This window comes from Erythrolamprus reginae, chromosome 8, assembly GCF_031021105.1.
Source record: "Erythrolamprus reginae isolate rEryReg1 chromosome 8, rEryReg1.hap1, whole genome shotgun sequence".
Lineage (NCBI taxonomy): Eukaryota > Metazoa > Chordata > Lepidosauria > Squamata > Dipsadidae > Erythrolamprus > Erythrolamprus reginae.
Window position 1 is genome coordinate 11,896,678 of NC_091957.1, and position 14,778 is coordinate 11,911,455.

General features: G+C 44.5%; 1 protein-coding gene across 1 annotated transcript in view; it reads right to left on the reverse strand.

The window, feature by feature from the left end:
• Positions 1-14,778, reverse strand: part of PSMB7 (proteasome 20S subunit beta 7) — a 50,588-nt gene that overhangs the window by 14,108 nt on the left and 21,702 nt on the right. The window contains exon 6 of the mRNA XM_070758856.1: positions 11,453-11,511. Within this exon, the coding sequence (XP_070614957.1) occupies positions 11,453-11,511 (59 nt within the window). The remainder of the gene's footprint in view (positions 1-11,452; positions 11,512-14,778) is intronic.

The following is a 14,778-nucleotide window of genomic DNA, read 5'->3' on the forward strand; positions in this document are numbered from 1 at the left end:
TCTAAGAAAGGCAGAATCAAAGAAGGATAAAGTTTCTTTCTGCTGATCTATAATGAAAGCTCACCAACATAGGTGTTCTGCAATTTACGTGGGCTAAGCTTTTTTTTTTGAGCTAAGCAAGACCTGTTGGGAGTCTCCTAGAACCCCAGGAGACTCAGAGGTCCGCCTGAAGGAGGCTTGACCTCCTCAACTCCCATTCGACCATCTGGACTTGGGTGAGGTGGTCTTTTCCTAGACTCGTTGTCCAATAGGTTCGATAAGGAGGCCAGGGCGAGAAGCAACGGATGGAAACTAATCAAGGAGAGAGGCAATCGGCAACTAAGAAGAAATTTCCCAACAGTTAGAACAATATAATCAATGGAATAGCTTGCCTCCAGAAGTTGTGAATGCGCCAACACTGGACATTTTAAAGAAGATATCGGACAACCCATCTGTCCGAAATAGTACAGTTTCCTGCCTGAGGAGGGAGTTGGACTAGAAGACCTCAAAGATCTCTTTCCAACTCTGTTATTCTATTCCATTCCATATTCTATTCTGTTTTATTCTGCTCTATTCTACTCTAATTCTGATCTACTGTACTCCATCCATCCCATTTTATTCCCATTCTCTTCTCTATTCTATGTTATTCTACATTCTATGTTCTATTCTATATTCTTTGTAATATTGTTTTATTGTTTTATTATTGTAATATTGTTTTATTATTGTTGTGAGCCGCCCCAAATCTTATTATTATTATTATTATTATTATTATTATTATTATTATTATTATTATTATTCTATTCTATTCTATATTCTATTCTACATTCTTCTATTCTATATTCTATTCTACTATTCTATATTCTCCTATTCTGTATTTTATTCTATATTTATTTATTTGTTTGTTTGTTTGTTTATTCGATTTTTCAATGCCGCCCTTCTCCTTAGACTCAGGGCAGCTTACAACATGCTAACAATAGCACTTTTAACAGAGCCAACATATTGCCCCCAAAAATCCGGGTCCTCATTTTACCCACCTTGGAAGGATGGAAGGCTGAGTCAACCTATATTCTTATGTTCTATATTCTATTCTATTCTGTATTCTGTTCTGTTCTACAATTCTCTACTCTACTCAAACAAGCCCACTATACATTCATTGGCCAGGAGTTAGAATCTAATGACCCCAAGCTTGGTGGTATAAACGAGTCTTAAGGCTCTTACGGAAGGGAAGGAGGGAGAGTGGGGGGGAACATGAATCTCCGGGGGGGGGAGCTGATTCCAGAGGACCGGGGACCATTGTCTGGTTGACGGGACCTGGAGAAGGCCGACTCTTATGGGACCTAACTGGTCACTGGGATTCATGCGGCAGGTTTTATCTGACTGAAACCTCACAACCAGCCCTTTCGTTGGGAACCAAAACTACCATTTCATCCCGCATGAAAAGCAAAACCTTGATTCTGGGCTCAGCATTCCTCCTTTTTCAAACATTATAGAATTAAGAACCTATTGTGCTTCCCTGAAAATTAAGCCCTAGCATGTTTTTTTTCAGGACGCTCAAAATATACCGTATTTTTCAGACTATAAGATGCACCAGGATTTCAAAGAGGTAAGTAAGAAGAAAGGTTTTTGTCCTCCAACCCACCCACCCCGAGCTCTGTGCAAGCTTTCCAAACCCTTTGCTCATCCATTTATTTATTTATTTATTTGTTTGTTTGTTTGTTTAGCAAAAATGGGCCCGTTTTTCACCTGTCTTGTTAAAAAAGGGAGGGGGTAGAGGGTTTGTGATGATCCTGGGGGTTGGGGGAAAGGAAAGCACCCGTTTTTGCAAAAAATGGCCAGTGTTGGTAATGACCTATAAAGCCCTTCATGGCATCGGACCAGAATACCTACGGGACCATCTTCTGCCGCACGAATCCCAGCGGCCTGTTAGGTCCTACAGAGTTGGCCTTCTCCGGGTCCCGTTGACTAAACAATGTCGTCTGGCAGGACCCAGGGGAAGAGCCTTCTCTGTGGCGGCCCCAGCCCTCTGGAATCAACTCCCCTGTAGATTCAAACTTCCCCCACCCTCCTCGCCTTCCACAAGATGTTGAAGACCCATTTATATCACCAGGCATGGGGGGGCTAATCCCCCCTTCTTCTGACTTGTAGCATTTGAGTGTGGTGCGATTGTGTAGTATTGATTGTTTTTAGTAATAATGGGTTTTTAGCTTGTTCTTTTTGATATTAGATTTGTATTATATTGTATTGTTATTGTTGTTGTGAGCCACCCTGATTCTTTGGAGAGGGGCGGCATAGAAATCTAATTTATTATTATTATTATTATTATTATTATTATTATTATTATTATTATTATTATTATTATTATTATGTCAGTACAACACAGCAAACGAGATCACTATGCTGGATTTCGTATTTCATCACCAGTCGGGCGCTTCCCAAGCACCTAGGGCTGCGTGATGTAGCGGCGAATTATGTTTGCCCATCCCAGTAAAGTGGCCTTTTGCAATTGACAGATGGAAATTTTGTCAATTCCGATGGTTTTCAAATGTCCGCTGAGATCCTTTGGCACTGTGCCCAGCGTGCCAAGTACCACTGGGACCACTTACACTGGCTTATGCCAGAGTCATTGCAGCATTATTATTATTATTATTATTATTGTTGTTGTTGTTGTTGTTGTTATTTCCCCAAAAACAGGGGTGTTTTTGCCTTCCCGCAGCTCCCAGGAGCTCTGCAGGCCTCCCAAACCCTCTGCAAATAACAGGCCCATTTTTCAAAAAATGAGACACAATGTGGGGCTTTAGGGGGGGGAATGGCTGTATTCACTGTATAAGACCCTGACATTTCCATTCTATTAGGGGGGGGTAATGCGGCTTATACGCAGAAAAGTATGGTAAGCTTTAGCGCCCCCCCCCCCCCCAAAATAAGCCCCAATTAAGTCCAGTCAGCCAGCCAGATGCCTTCAGAACCGTATTTCCCTGTAAATAAGACCCAACCTGAAAATAAGCTGTAAGGCGTCTTTTGGAGCAAAAAATTAATAGAAGACCCAGTCTTATTTTCGGAGAAACACGGTAGCGCCTCTTGCATTGTTCTCCAACCTCTAACGGAAAAGGAAGGCTTGCTATAGAGAGAGACTTACCCATCATCCACAGCCTTCTTACAATTGGCAGAAACTCCTGCTATTTCCAAAAGACGCCTCTCCTTTTTCCTATCCTTCCAATACCAGTATATAATAAACCATGTTAATATTTCATACCGGTGTAAAATATGCTGGAGTATCAATTCAACATCTGTTGTCTTTAGGGTTCGGAAGTCCCGCTGTGGCTCTTTCAATTTGTAATTGACTTCTATACTGAATTAATCAGCAGTTTATCTCTCTCCCTCTCTCTCTTTTTCGAGGAGGATGGAAGTAAAAGAGGAAGGGGGGTGGGGGAAATCCTCTCGACTAACCTGAATTTACATTAACAATTTATAGCAAATTACCTGCCAAGGCTACGGCGTGTGATTCTGGAATTCCTGCTCAGTCCCACCAACTCCTTTGATTTATTTTTTTTTGTCTCTTGCTCTCTTATTGGCAAAAACTAACCTTTCTATCTTCTACCAATCGAACCATCAAACTCTCGTTCCAATCCCTACAGGAGATGGATTTTACATTTCATGGGTTCCTTTTATTATTTGCTGAAAAAATGCTCGGACTTTCACAAGGGGGCTGACGGTTGCGAAAACGACCGAGGTTGGAGCTTTCGTTTGGGAGGCTAAAACATACGAAGAAACGGTTTTGTCTAGTCTAATGAAAAGGACTAGGGGAGACATGATAGCCCTCTTCCGATATTTGAGGGGCTCCTCCGAAGATGAGGAGGAGGGATGGGGGTCAAACTATACTGCTCAAAAAAATAAAGGGAACACTCAAATAACACATCCTAGATCTGAATGAATTGAATATTCTCATTGCACAACTATTCCATTTGCACAACAGCATGTGAAATTGACTGTCAATCAATGTTGCTTCCTAAGTGGACGGTTTGATTTCACAGAAGTTTGATTTACTTGAAGTTATATTTTGTTTTTTTTAAGTGTTCCCTTTATTTTTTTGAGCAGTGTATTTTCCAAAGCACGGATGGAAACTAACCAAGGATACAAGCAACCTATACTGCTCAAAAAAATAAAGGGAACCCTTAAACAACACAATATAACTCCAAGTAAATCAAACTTCCGTGAAATCAAACCGTCCACTTAGGAAGCAACACCGATGGACAATCAATTTCACATGCTGTTGTGCACATTTGACTTTGTACAGAACAAAGTATTCAATGAGAATATTTCATTCATTCAGATCTAGGATGTGTTATTTGAGCAGACCTGGGCAAAGTGCGGCCCGGGGGCCGGATGCAACCCGCCCACTGTCTGTGACCGGCCCGCAGAGGGAGGGAGGGACGGAAGAAGGAAGGAAGGAAGGAAGGAAGGAAGGAAGGAAGGAAGGAAGGAAGGAAGGAAGGAAGGAAAAATGGAGGGAACAAGGAAGGAAGCAAGGGGTGGGCAATTAATTTATAATTATAATTATAATATATAATTATAATTTATAATTATAATATAATTAACTCAGTTCTACCCAATAATATACAGTATTGGATAGAACTGAGTTAATTATATTAATCCGGCCCTCTAAAACCATCCTAATTTCTCATTCGGCCCCATGGCAAAATTAATTGCCCACCCCTGTATTTGAGTGTTCCCTTTATTTTTTCTGTGTAGAACTAAAGAAGAAATTTCCCGACAATGAGAACAATTAATCAGTGGAACGGCTTTCTAGAAGTTTTGGGTGCTCCAACACTGGAAGTTTTTAAGAAGAGATTGGACAGTCAGTTGTCTGGGATGGTATAAGGCTGTGATGGTGAACCCCAGAGGTGGCACGCAGAACCCTCTCTGCGGGCATGCATGATGCTGCCAGTGGTTTCCGCTGCGCATGCGCAGGCTGACCAGCTGGCCTTCATGGGCGCCGGAGCATCAGAAAAGGTACCCCCAAAACAGGTCCTGAAAACGACCTCAAATACACTGCTCAAAAAAATAAAGAGAATACTCAGATAACACATCCTAGATCTGAATCCATGACATATTCTCACTGAATACTTTGTTCTGTACAAAGCTGAATGTGCTGACAACACAATGAAATTGATTGTCAATCAGTGTTGCTTTCTAAGTGGATAGCTTGATTTCACCGAACTTTGATTTACTTGGAGTTATATTGTGTTGTTTAAGTCTTCCCTTTTATTTTATGTTTTTGAGCAGTATATGATATGCGCACATTGGTCAGCTGGTCCTTTGGCTTTCTGGATAAGAGTTATATCGTCTTATATTCCGACTCAGTCTAATTGTGCCTTTATTTATTTGTTTGTTTGTTTGTTGGATTTGTATGCCGCCCCTCTCCGTAGACTCTATAGAAATTGTGCTTTCATACTTGTATCTTAATGGGAGGCGGGCAGGGGGGGAGAGTATTTTAGCTTAAAGTGTGTCTGAAGATGTATGTTTCGAAGATTGAATGAGAGGCTGTTTTAATTAATTGATGGGTGATTTCACTGTCTGTCCTTATCAATTGTATACGGCTTATTGTTATGCCCTTTGGTAAAAGGGTATTATAAATAAATGTTTATTATGATTATTGTTCTGGCACTGTGATCTGGTTTAGGCACCCGGTGCTGAAAAGGTTCGCCATCACTGGTATAAGGTCTCCTGCTTGAACAGCAGGCTGGACCCTTTAACATATTTTTTAAAAAAATATTTTTTATTGGTTTTGCACATTTGAAAAAACACAAAACAAACATAAAACAGTGCACAGTGCATTTGCCCATCACCAATACCCACCACCACCACCACCACCAATTGCGGGGGTTTCAAATATTTACTAGTTTATGTTCTTTTATTTCCTTAGCTCTAATTTGCATTTGTTTACTATTCAAAGAGTGATTGGAGTTTATTTTTCACATTTTCGTCACAAATTCTACTCAACATATAATCTTTCACCTTATTCCATAGCACCATCAGCTTCTCCAATTTATTTTCGTCAAAACCCTTTAACGTATTTAAATGTTAATAATAATCTGCTGAAAACTTTGGCAGTTGGGGAGTGGGAAGGTTTGAGGTTGGAAAACTGTCCCAGAAAAAGCTTTAAAAATGGAGGCGAAATGCAAGAATCGACCCAGACACACACAAAGTGCCCGGGTGTTTCTTTGGACAAAGGGGTCGCGCTCCCCCACCCTGCTACCCTCCAGCATTTGCCTAAGCCCTGCCCGCTGCCAACGGCGGCATGTTACCGAAGGCAGCTCTCCAGCTTAACGCGGAGAGTCCCCCTTGATCTTCGGCTGTCTCCTGGCTACGTTCCCGGCATGCCTCCCACCTTCCTGCAGAGTCATTAAAACGCCGAGTGTCAGCTGCGGAGATTAAGGCAAGGGACACCCAACACCTGAGCCCTCGTGTGGTGGGGGACCGGGGAGCTGGAGGGGGGGCGCGTTTTTGATCGGCCCCCACTTACTAATGAAGGCAGGATTCATATGCAGCTCGTCAGCGGTTCCCGGGCGCCGCTTGGCAGCCCTGGTCGCCCTAAATGAGACTGATGACTTGACAGGCTCTTGATCGAGATGGAGAAGACAAGCCGGCCTTCCAAAATTATTTGGGGGGCTTGGAGAGCTGTGCCGGGGAAGGGGTCTCTGGCCTCCTCCTCCTCCCGGCTGCCAGCTGCGAGGACCCTCTCCGCGGTTTCACAAGATGCCGATTGGGGAGGGGGGAGAAAACCAATATTTGTGAGGGGGAGGGCATGTCTGAAACAGATTGGGGAAACCAAACAGTTTCCCGCAAAACACAAGAAAAAGAGGGCAAAATCTGAGGTTAGTTGGGGGAAAGATCAGAAATATTATTTGACTGAAAGAGTAGTAGATGCTTGGAGCAAACCTTCAGCAGATGTGGTTGGTCAATCCACAGTCACTGAAACATAGATCCATCCTAAGATAAAATACAGGAAAATAGTATAAGGGCAGACTAGATGGACCACGAGGTCTTTTTCTGCCGTCAGTCTTCTATGTTTCTAAGGTTCAGGAGGGAAGTGTTTTTAATAGGAGAGAGAACCCAAGAACAAGCCGGCACAATCTGAGGTGTGTTGGGGGAAAGATCAGAAGCAACGTGAGAAAATATTATTTGACTGAAAGAGTAGTAGGTGCTTGGAACAAACTTCCAGCGGACGTGGTTGGTCAATCCACAGTCACTGAATTTAAACACGCCTGGGAGAAACATAGATCCATCCTAAGATAAAAATACAGGAAATAGTATAAGGGCAGACTAGATGGACCATGAGATCTTTTTCTGCCATCAATCTTCTATGTTTCTAAGGTTCAGGAGGGAAGTGTTTTTTAATAGGAAAGTGAACACAAGAACAAGGGGGCCCAATCTGAAGTGAGTTGGGGGAAAGATCAGAAGCAACATGAGAAAATATTATTTGACTGAAAGAGTAGTAGATCCTTGGAACAAACTCCCAGCAGACGTGTTTGGTAAATCCACAGTCACTGAATTTAAACATGCCTGGGAGAAACATATATCCATCCTAAGATAAAATACATGAAATAGTATAAGGGCAGACTAGATGGACCATGAGATCTTTTTCTGCCATCAATCTTCTATGTTTCTAAGGTTCAGGAGGGAGGTGTTTTTAATAGGAAAGCGAATACAGGAACAAGGTGGCACAATCTGAGATTAGTTGGGCGAAAGACCAGAAGCAAGGTGAGAAAATATTATTTGACTGAAAGAGTAGTAGGTGCTTGGAACAAATTTCCAGCAGACGTGTTTGGTCAATCAACAGTCACTGAATTTAAACACACCTGGGAGAAACATAGATCCATCCTAAGATAAAATACAGGAAAATAGTATAAGGGCAGACTAGATGGACCAGGAGGTCTTTTTCTGCCGTCAATCTTCTATGTTTCTAAATAATGTTCAGGAACAAACTTCCAGCAGACTTGTTTGGTCAATCAACAGTCACTGAATTTAAACACACCTGGGAGAAACATAGATCCATCCTAAGATTAAATACAGGAAATAGTATAAGGGCAGACTAGATGGACCAGGAGGTCTTTTTCTGCCGCCAATCTTCTACGTTTCTATGTTTCTAAGCTGAACCAGGGGCCTCTGCTTTCAGACACATTCAGAGGGTCTCCCAGGTAGCTCTTTTTCTGCCTTCCGGCAAGCAGGTGTGCTACGGCTATTGCCTCCTCTTCGGATGCATCAAGGGAGCTTTAGGGAGATTGCCAGTTGCCGGTTTTGGCAACGTCCGCCCCCCCCCCCTCCCCAGTTCTGCTGGAGATGCTCTCTTCTGCATCTTGGCAGGAAGGACGCTGCTGGAGGAAGACGGGTGTTTCGCTGCCTTAGGATGTGTGTGGCTGTCAGGCTTTGGCACCAGCCGAGTCACTTGGTACTCAAAACTCCAGATTTGGTGGGAGGAGGAGGAAGAGGGAGGAGGGGGAGGAAGGGGGGAGCCCGGGCCCTGGCAGTGCGCGAGCTTGCCCAAGGCAGGAGCAGAAACTCCGACATCCTATTTCATGGCATACTTCCTGGCCATACTTCCAGAAATCTACTCCCTCAAACCAAGCTCTTCATGGCATTGGACCAGAATATCTCCGAGACCGCCTTCTGCCGCACGAATCCCAGCGACCGATTAGGTCCCACAGAGTGGGCCTTCTCCGGGTCCCGTCAACTAAACAATGTCGGTTGGCGGGCCCCAGGGGAAGAGCCTTCTCTGTGGCGGCCCCGACTCTCTGGAACCAACTCCCCCCAGAGATTAGAACTGCCCCTACTCTCCCTGCCTTCCGTAAACGCCTTAAAACCCACCTTTGCCGTCAGGCATGGGGGAACTGAAACACCTCCCCCGGGCATGTACAATTTATGCATGGTATGTTTGTGTGTGTGCTTGTTAGTAAATGGGGTTCTTTTTTTAAAACTTTTTAAAATATTTTAAATTTATTTGGATTTGTTACGATTGTTATATTTTGCTGTGAGTCCGCGGAGAGGGGCGGCATACAAATCTAAATAATAAATAAATAATAAAATAATAAATGGTGATTCCTCCACCATCGGTAATCGTGCCTCGCAGGTGGGGAGGTATCGCTCCATACGAGCCGCCTGAGCGAGGCAGGGCAAGTCGATGGGACCATGCGAGGCTCTGGCAGGACATGGTTCAGAAGTAATAGACACAGGGGCCAACTGGGCCCGCCCATGAGACTGGCAGGCCTAGGAGACCTTATAGGCTTTGCACACCCATCTGAGAGATGGAGAGTTAGCCTAGTAGATTTAGATGCCGCCGGGAAGGGCTCGTTTGCCTTGCTGTTCCAAGCCCTCTCCCCTCACCTAAGGAAGATGCTTTCTGCAACTCACACTGTTCCCTGGGCGAGTCCCCACTTGGGGATTTCCAGTGGTTTCTTCTTCCCTTCCAGTGAGCAGGTGCGGGAACACCGATGCTTCACAACGCGACTGCCTGGGATGGTCACAGCATTCCTGGAGACCAGAACGCACAAGCATTCGCCAAGGGGACCGGCTTCAGAGGACCTCAAGGGAAACGCTCACCACAAACGCAAGTACAGTGATCCCTCGATTTTCGCGGGTTCAAACTTCGCGAAACGGCTATACCACGGTTTTTCAAAAAATATTAATTAAAAAATACTCCACGGTTTTTTTTTCTATACCACGGTTTTTCCCACCCGATGATGTCATACGTCATCACCAAGTCACTTCTCTCTCTCTTTCTCTTTCTTTCCTGTCATTCTCTGCTTCAATCATTTTCTCATTTCTCTTTTTTCTCCCTTTTTCTATCATTTTTCTCTCTCTCTCTACCTTCCACTCTCCCCCCTCTTGCTCTCTCTCTCTCTTTCTCCCTCTCCCTCTCTGTGAGAACGCCTGCCCCACCTCTCCTGCAGCCCCCTCGCTGATAGCTGGGACGAAAGTGCTCTCAGCTAAGGGACTGTGAGAGGGGCGAGGCAGGCATTCTCAAAGCGCTCAGAGCGGCTACCGGCCGAATGAGGAGGATGAGAAGTCGTAGCCGCCAGCGCTGCTGCAGGAGGACCCGTGTCCGAAGAAAGCCGGTGAGAGGGGTGGATCGGGCGGGCGGGCGGTAGCGGCGAGGGGGGCGGAGGCGCTCGGGGGGTGGGGGCAGCCGACATTCAAATCAATCTTTGCCGGCCTCCGCACTTTCGTCGCTCCCTGCCCTAATTTCAAGCCCGGCTCCTTGCGCTGCCTTGAAAAAGGGCGCGTGGGGGTAGTTTTTGGCTGTCCATAGCCAAAAATGGTGTTTTTACTTCCGCACCGCTACTTCGCGGAAAATCGATTTTCGCGGGAAGTCTTGGAACGTAACCCCCGCGAAAATCGAGGGAACACTGTACTCTGGTTGGGGGAGCCCAGCAGAGAAACGAGATGGCCAGGGTGTTCCAAACAGCTTGGGCAACCCCTTGACTATTATCGCTGAAGGAACCTAACACATAGCAGACTTTCTGGTATCTTGCCAGCCGGGCATCTTCAAAGCCTGCCCTCCTTCGCCCCGTAGGCCCAACCCAGCTGCCAGGAGAGGTTTGATCCTTCCGGTTCTTGGCAGCCCTCGAAGGGGAAATTCCGGCGAAAAAGAAAAATTTCGACTCGCTATTATTGCCTGTCACTGGTTTTATAAATATTGTGCGCTCCGTTGCTGTGGCACGGCTCTCCGGGGAGAAGGCCAAAAGTACAGCAAAAGAAAGAGGGGGGGGATTGGGAAGAGAGGGAGATGGGGGGGGGAAGAGCCCACACTTTGCTCGCCTTCAAATAAATGCTAATTTCTTTTAACGCGGAAGGCCTTTCTCCCCCCCCCCTCCAAGCGGTTTCAGGAGCAGGGAATATATATCAGAGGGAATGGGGCAGGGGTGGGGTTGGATGGAGAGTGTGATTGTCTTTTTTTTCCCCCAGCAATCTTCAGCTGCGGCTTTCATTAAGCGGGTTTAATTAGATTCCAGATGCTAATTGGCGAGTCGAAACCAGAGGCTGCGGGACAGCGGGGCCTTTGAATCGCGGCTCTGTGATGTGATGGACTTTTCAGAAGATGCGGTGGGCCGGCCTTTTCGGGGCGCTAAAGCCGAAACCGCCTGACAATTAGCAGCTAGGAATAAAAAGCCAGGCCTCCGTGGCCTGACCGGATCTACGGAATCTGGGTTTTGCGTCGACTTTAAATGGGAGCAGGTCTTCAAGCCTTTTCCCACCCTACTCCCACCCACCCAAATTTGGGGAGGGATTTTTTTGGGGGGGCGGGGGAGTGGATCAAGACCTCAGGCTTTTCAACAGAGGGGGCTCTGCTTTTGAGATGGCGTGGAAGGTTCGAAAGAGGCTTACCTTATCAGGTAGAAAACGGTAAGGAAGAAATTTTAAGAGTTACACAAAGGGAAAGTCGTGGGGGGTGGGGGGTGGAGGAGTGCAAGAGATTTACCTCCATGTCAGGTTTGAACTTGTCCTCGAAGACCGCCATAGCCGCCAGGGATCCTGAGCCTGAAACCCACAGGAGAGAAGAACCATAAGTTTGCAGTTTATACTTTATACCTTATACTTCAATCTCAATCTTCCAATCAATAATTCATTCAATCAATCATCTGTCTATCCATCCTTCCATCTATCATCTATCTCTCCTGTATCTATTATCTCTATTATATATATCTATATCTATCTCTCCTGTACTATATCTATCATCTTCATCCTCGTCTCTATATCTGTCTCTCTCATCTATCTATATCAATCTACCTCTTATCTATCTATCTATCTATCTATCTATCTATCTATCTATCTATCTATCTATCCATCCACCCTATTTATCATCCTCATCCTCGTCTCTATACCTGTCTCATCTATCTATTTCTATTTTTCTCATCTATCTATATAAATCTATCATCCTATTATCCTTATCTATCCATCTATCCTGTATCTATTAGCTTACTCTAACTATCTATCTATCTATCTATCTATCTATCTATCTATCTATCTATCTCTCCTGTATCTATTATCTCTATTATATATATCTATATCTATCTCTCCTGTATTATATCTATCATCTTCATCCTCGTCTCTATATCTGTCTCTCTCATCTATCTATATCAATCTACCTCTTATCTATCTATCTATCTATCTATCTATCTATCTATCTATCTATCTATCTATCCACCCTATTTATCATCCTCATCCTCGTCTCTATACCTGTCTCATCTATCTATTTCTATTTTTCTCATCTATCTATATAAATCTATCATCTTATTATCCTTATCTATCCATCCATCCTGTATCTATTAGCTTACTCTATCTATCTCTCTCTCTCTCTCCATCTATCTATCTATCTATCTATCTATCTATCTATCTATCTATCTATCTATCTATCTATCTCTCTCTCTCTCTCTCTCTCTCTCTCTCTCTCTCTCTCTCTCTCTCTCTCTCTCTCTCTCTCTATCTATCTATCTATCTATCTATCGGTCGATCTACCTACCCTATTTATCATCCTCATTCTCATCTCTATACCTGTCTCATCTATCTATTTCTATTTTTCTCATCTATCTATCTAAATCTATCATCCTATTATCCTTATCTATCTATCCATCCATCCTGTATCTATTAGCTTTATCTATCTACCTACCTATATAGGGAAGTGAACACAAGAACAAGGGGACACAATCTGAAGTTAGGTGGGGGAAAGATCAAAAGCAACATGAGAAAATATTATTTTACTGAAAGAGTAGTAGATGCTTGGAACAAACTTCCAGCAGACATGGTTGGTAAATCCACAATAACTGAATTTAAACATGCCTGGGATAAACATAGATACATCCTAAGATAAGTACAAAAAATAGTATAAGGGCAGACTAGATGGACCATGAGGTCTTTTTCTGCCATCAGTCTTCTATGTTTCTATATCATCTACCTAGTTCAAGTTTTGTTTTAGGATTTGGGGTCTTACAGGTAGGTAGCATTAAGACACCCATTGCTAGAAGCTTTTGAGACCCAAGGTAGCACGGACTTTTAAACACATTTACACCAGCAGAAAACAACATTTGGTCCAGGCCTGCTAAGAGGTTAGGAGGTCAGGTAGCTTCACGTTTTGCTCTTTTGAGCCACAAAACAGACAAGACGCCTTGGATGAGAATGGACTGCAGGTCCAATCAGGGTTCTGCCAGCTTCCAGAAACTTTAAAATGGCACGATAAAAGCTGCCCCCTCTCTCTTCTAGCAAGTCCATGCATGCCAATAAACTTATATATTTTTAAAAAATGAAACACTCTTTCAACCACTTTAATCCTGCTTCGTTTACACACACACACACACACACAAAATCCCCGAAGTTAATCTGCCTTGCGTGCAGGCCCTCTTGACAATTTTTCAGCCTGCTCTGTGATTTTTTTTGGGGGGGGGGGGAAGAAAAAAAAAACAAACTTGCCCACAATTTTTTATACCAATTAGGAGGGATTTTTTTCCTCTCTCTTTTTTGGCATTTATGACTTTTTTCTAACTGCTTTTGCATACCGGCTATCTATTTAACTGGGTCATATAGCTATTTAAAATGATTTGTGTACATCGCTTGACCACCTCGACGGCTGAATTTTTAAAAAAAGGAAGGGGGGAAAAAAAAGACGGCCGATGAAACCCGTTTCAAATGAGGGGCCCTGCTGATTTGATCACGTCCGCTGAATGTATAATGAAAAAGGCAGGCGGTCTGACAGCGACTCGCCGCCCGTAGAAAATGCAGACTTATCTTATCTCCGGCGTTTAAGGGAGCCCAATTACAGATCAAGTTTCAAAGGGCAGAAGCAGCAGATTTACAGACACCAATCAAGGAACAACGGTAATCCCAGGGAAATGTGACAGAAATCTCCTATTATACAAGGCTGTCGTGGCTAAGCGCCATTACCTTTTCACGCGACCAAACACGCCACTGTTTCTAAGGGGAGGGGAGCCCAAAGTATCTTCCCACCCTTATTTATTTATTTTTATTTATTTATTTATTTTGTCCAATACACAATAAGGGTTTTAGTGGGTATATATCTATACAGTGATCCCTCGAGTTTCGCGATCTCGATCTTTGCGAAACGCTATATCGCGATTTTTCCACCCGATGACGTCACTCTCTTCCTTCCTTTCTCATCTTTCTTTCTCTCTCTCTTTCTCTATCTTGCTTCTTCCTCTCTCACACTCTCTTCCTCCCTCTCTCATCTCTTTCTTTCCTTCTCTCTCTTTCTCTATCTCTCCCCCTCTTGCTGGCGGGCGGCGGGCGGGCGAGCTGGGGCATCAGCGAGGAGCCAGGGTTTCCCCCTTTGCGTGGGCGGCTGGGAAACCCGGATCTTCGTCTGCTCGCTGCTGCTGCGCCGAGCAGATCAGCTGCTGGGCGGCCGAAGGAACCTTCCCTGGGTCTTCCCGGCCGCCCACGCAAAGGGGAAACCCCGGCTCCTCGCTGATGCCCGCCGCTCGCCCGCCCGCAAGAGGGGGAAGACCCAGGGAAGGTTCCTTCGGCCACCCAGCAGCTGATCTGCTCGGTAGCGCAGCCGGCGGGGAACACAAACTCCACCATCTACGCATGCGCGGCCATAGAAAAAAAGGGCGCGCATGCGCAGATGGTGTTTTTACTTCCGCAACCCTACATCCCGAAAAATCGATTATCGCGAGGGGTCTTGGAACGGAACCCTCGCGATAATAGAGGGATCACTGTATACACATAGTAAAATACATGATGAAGTTTATAGAGGAGATACTCATAGTAAAATATATCTAAGAAATAATAGAA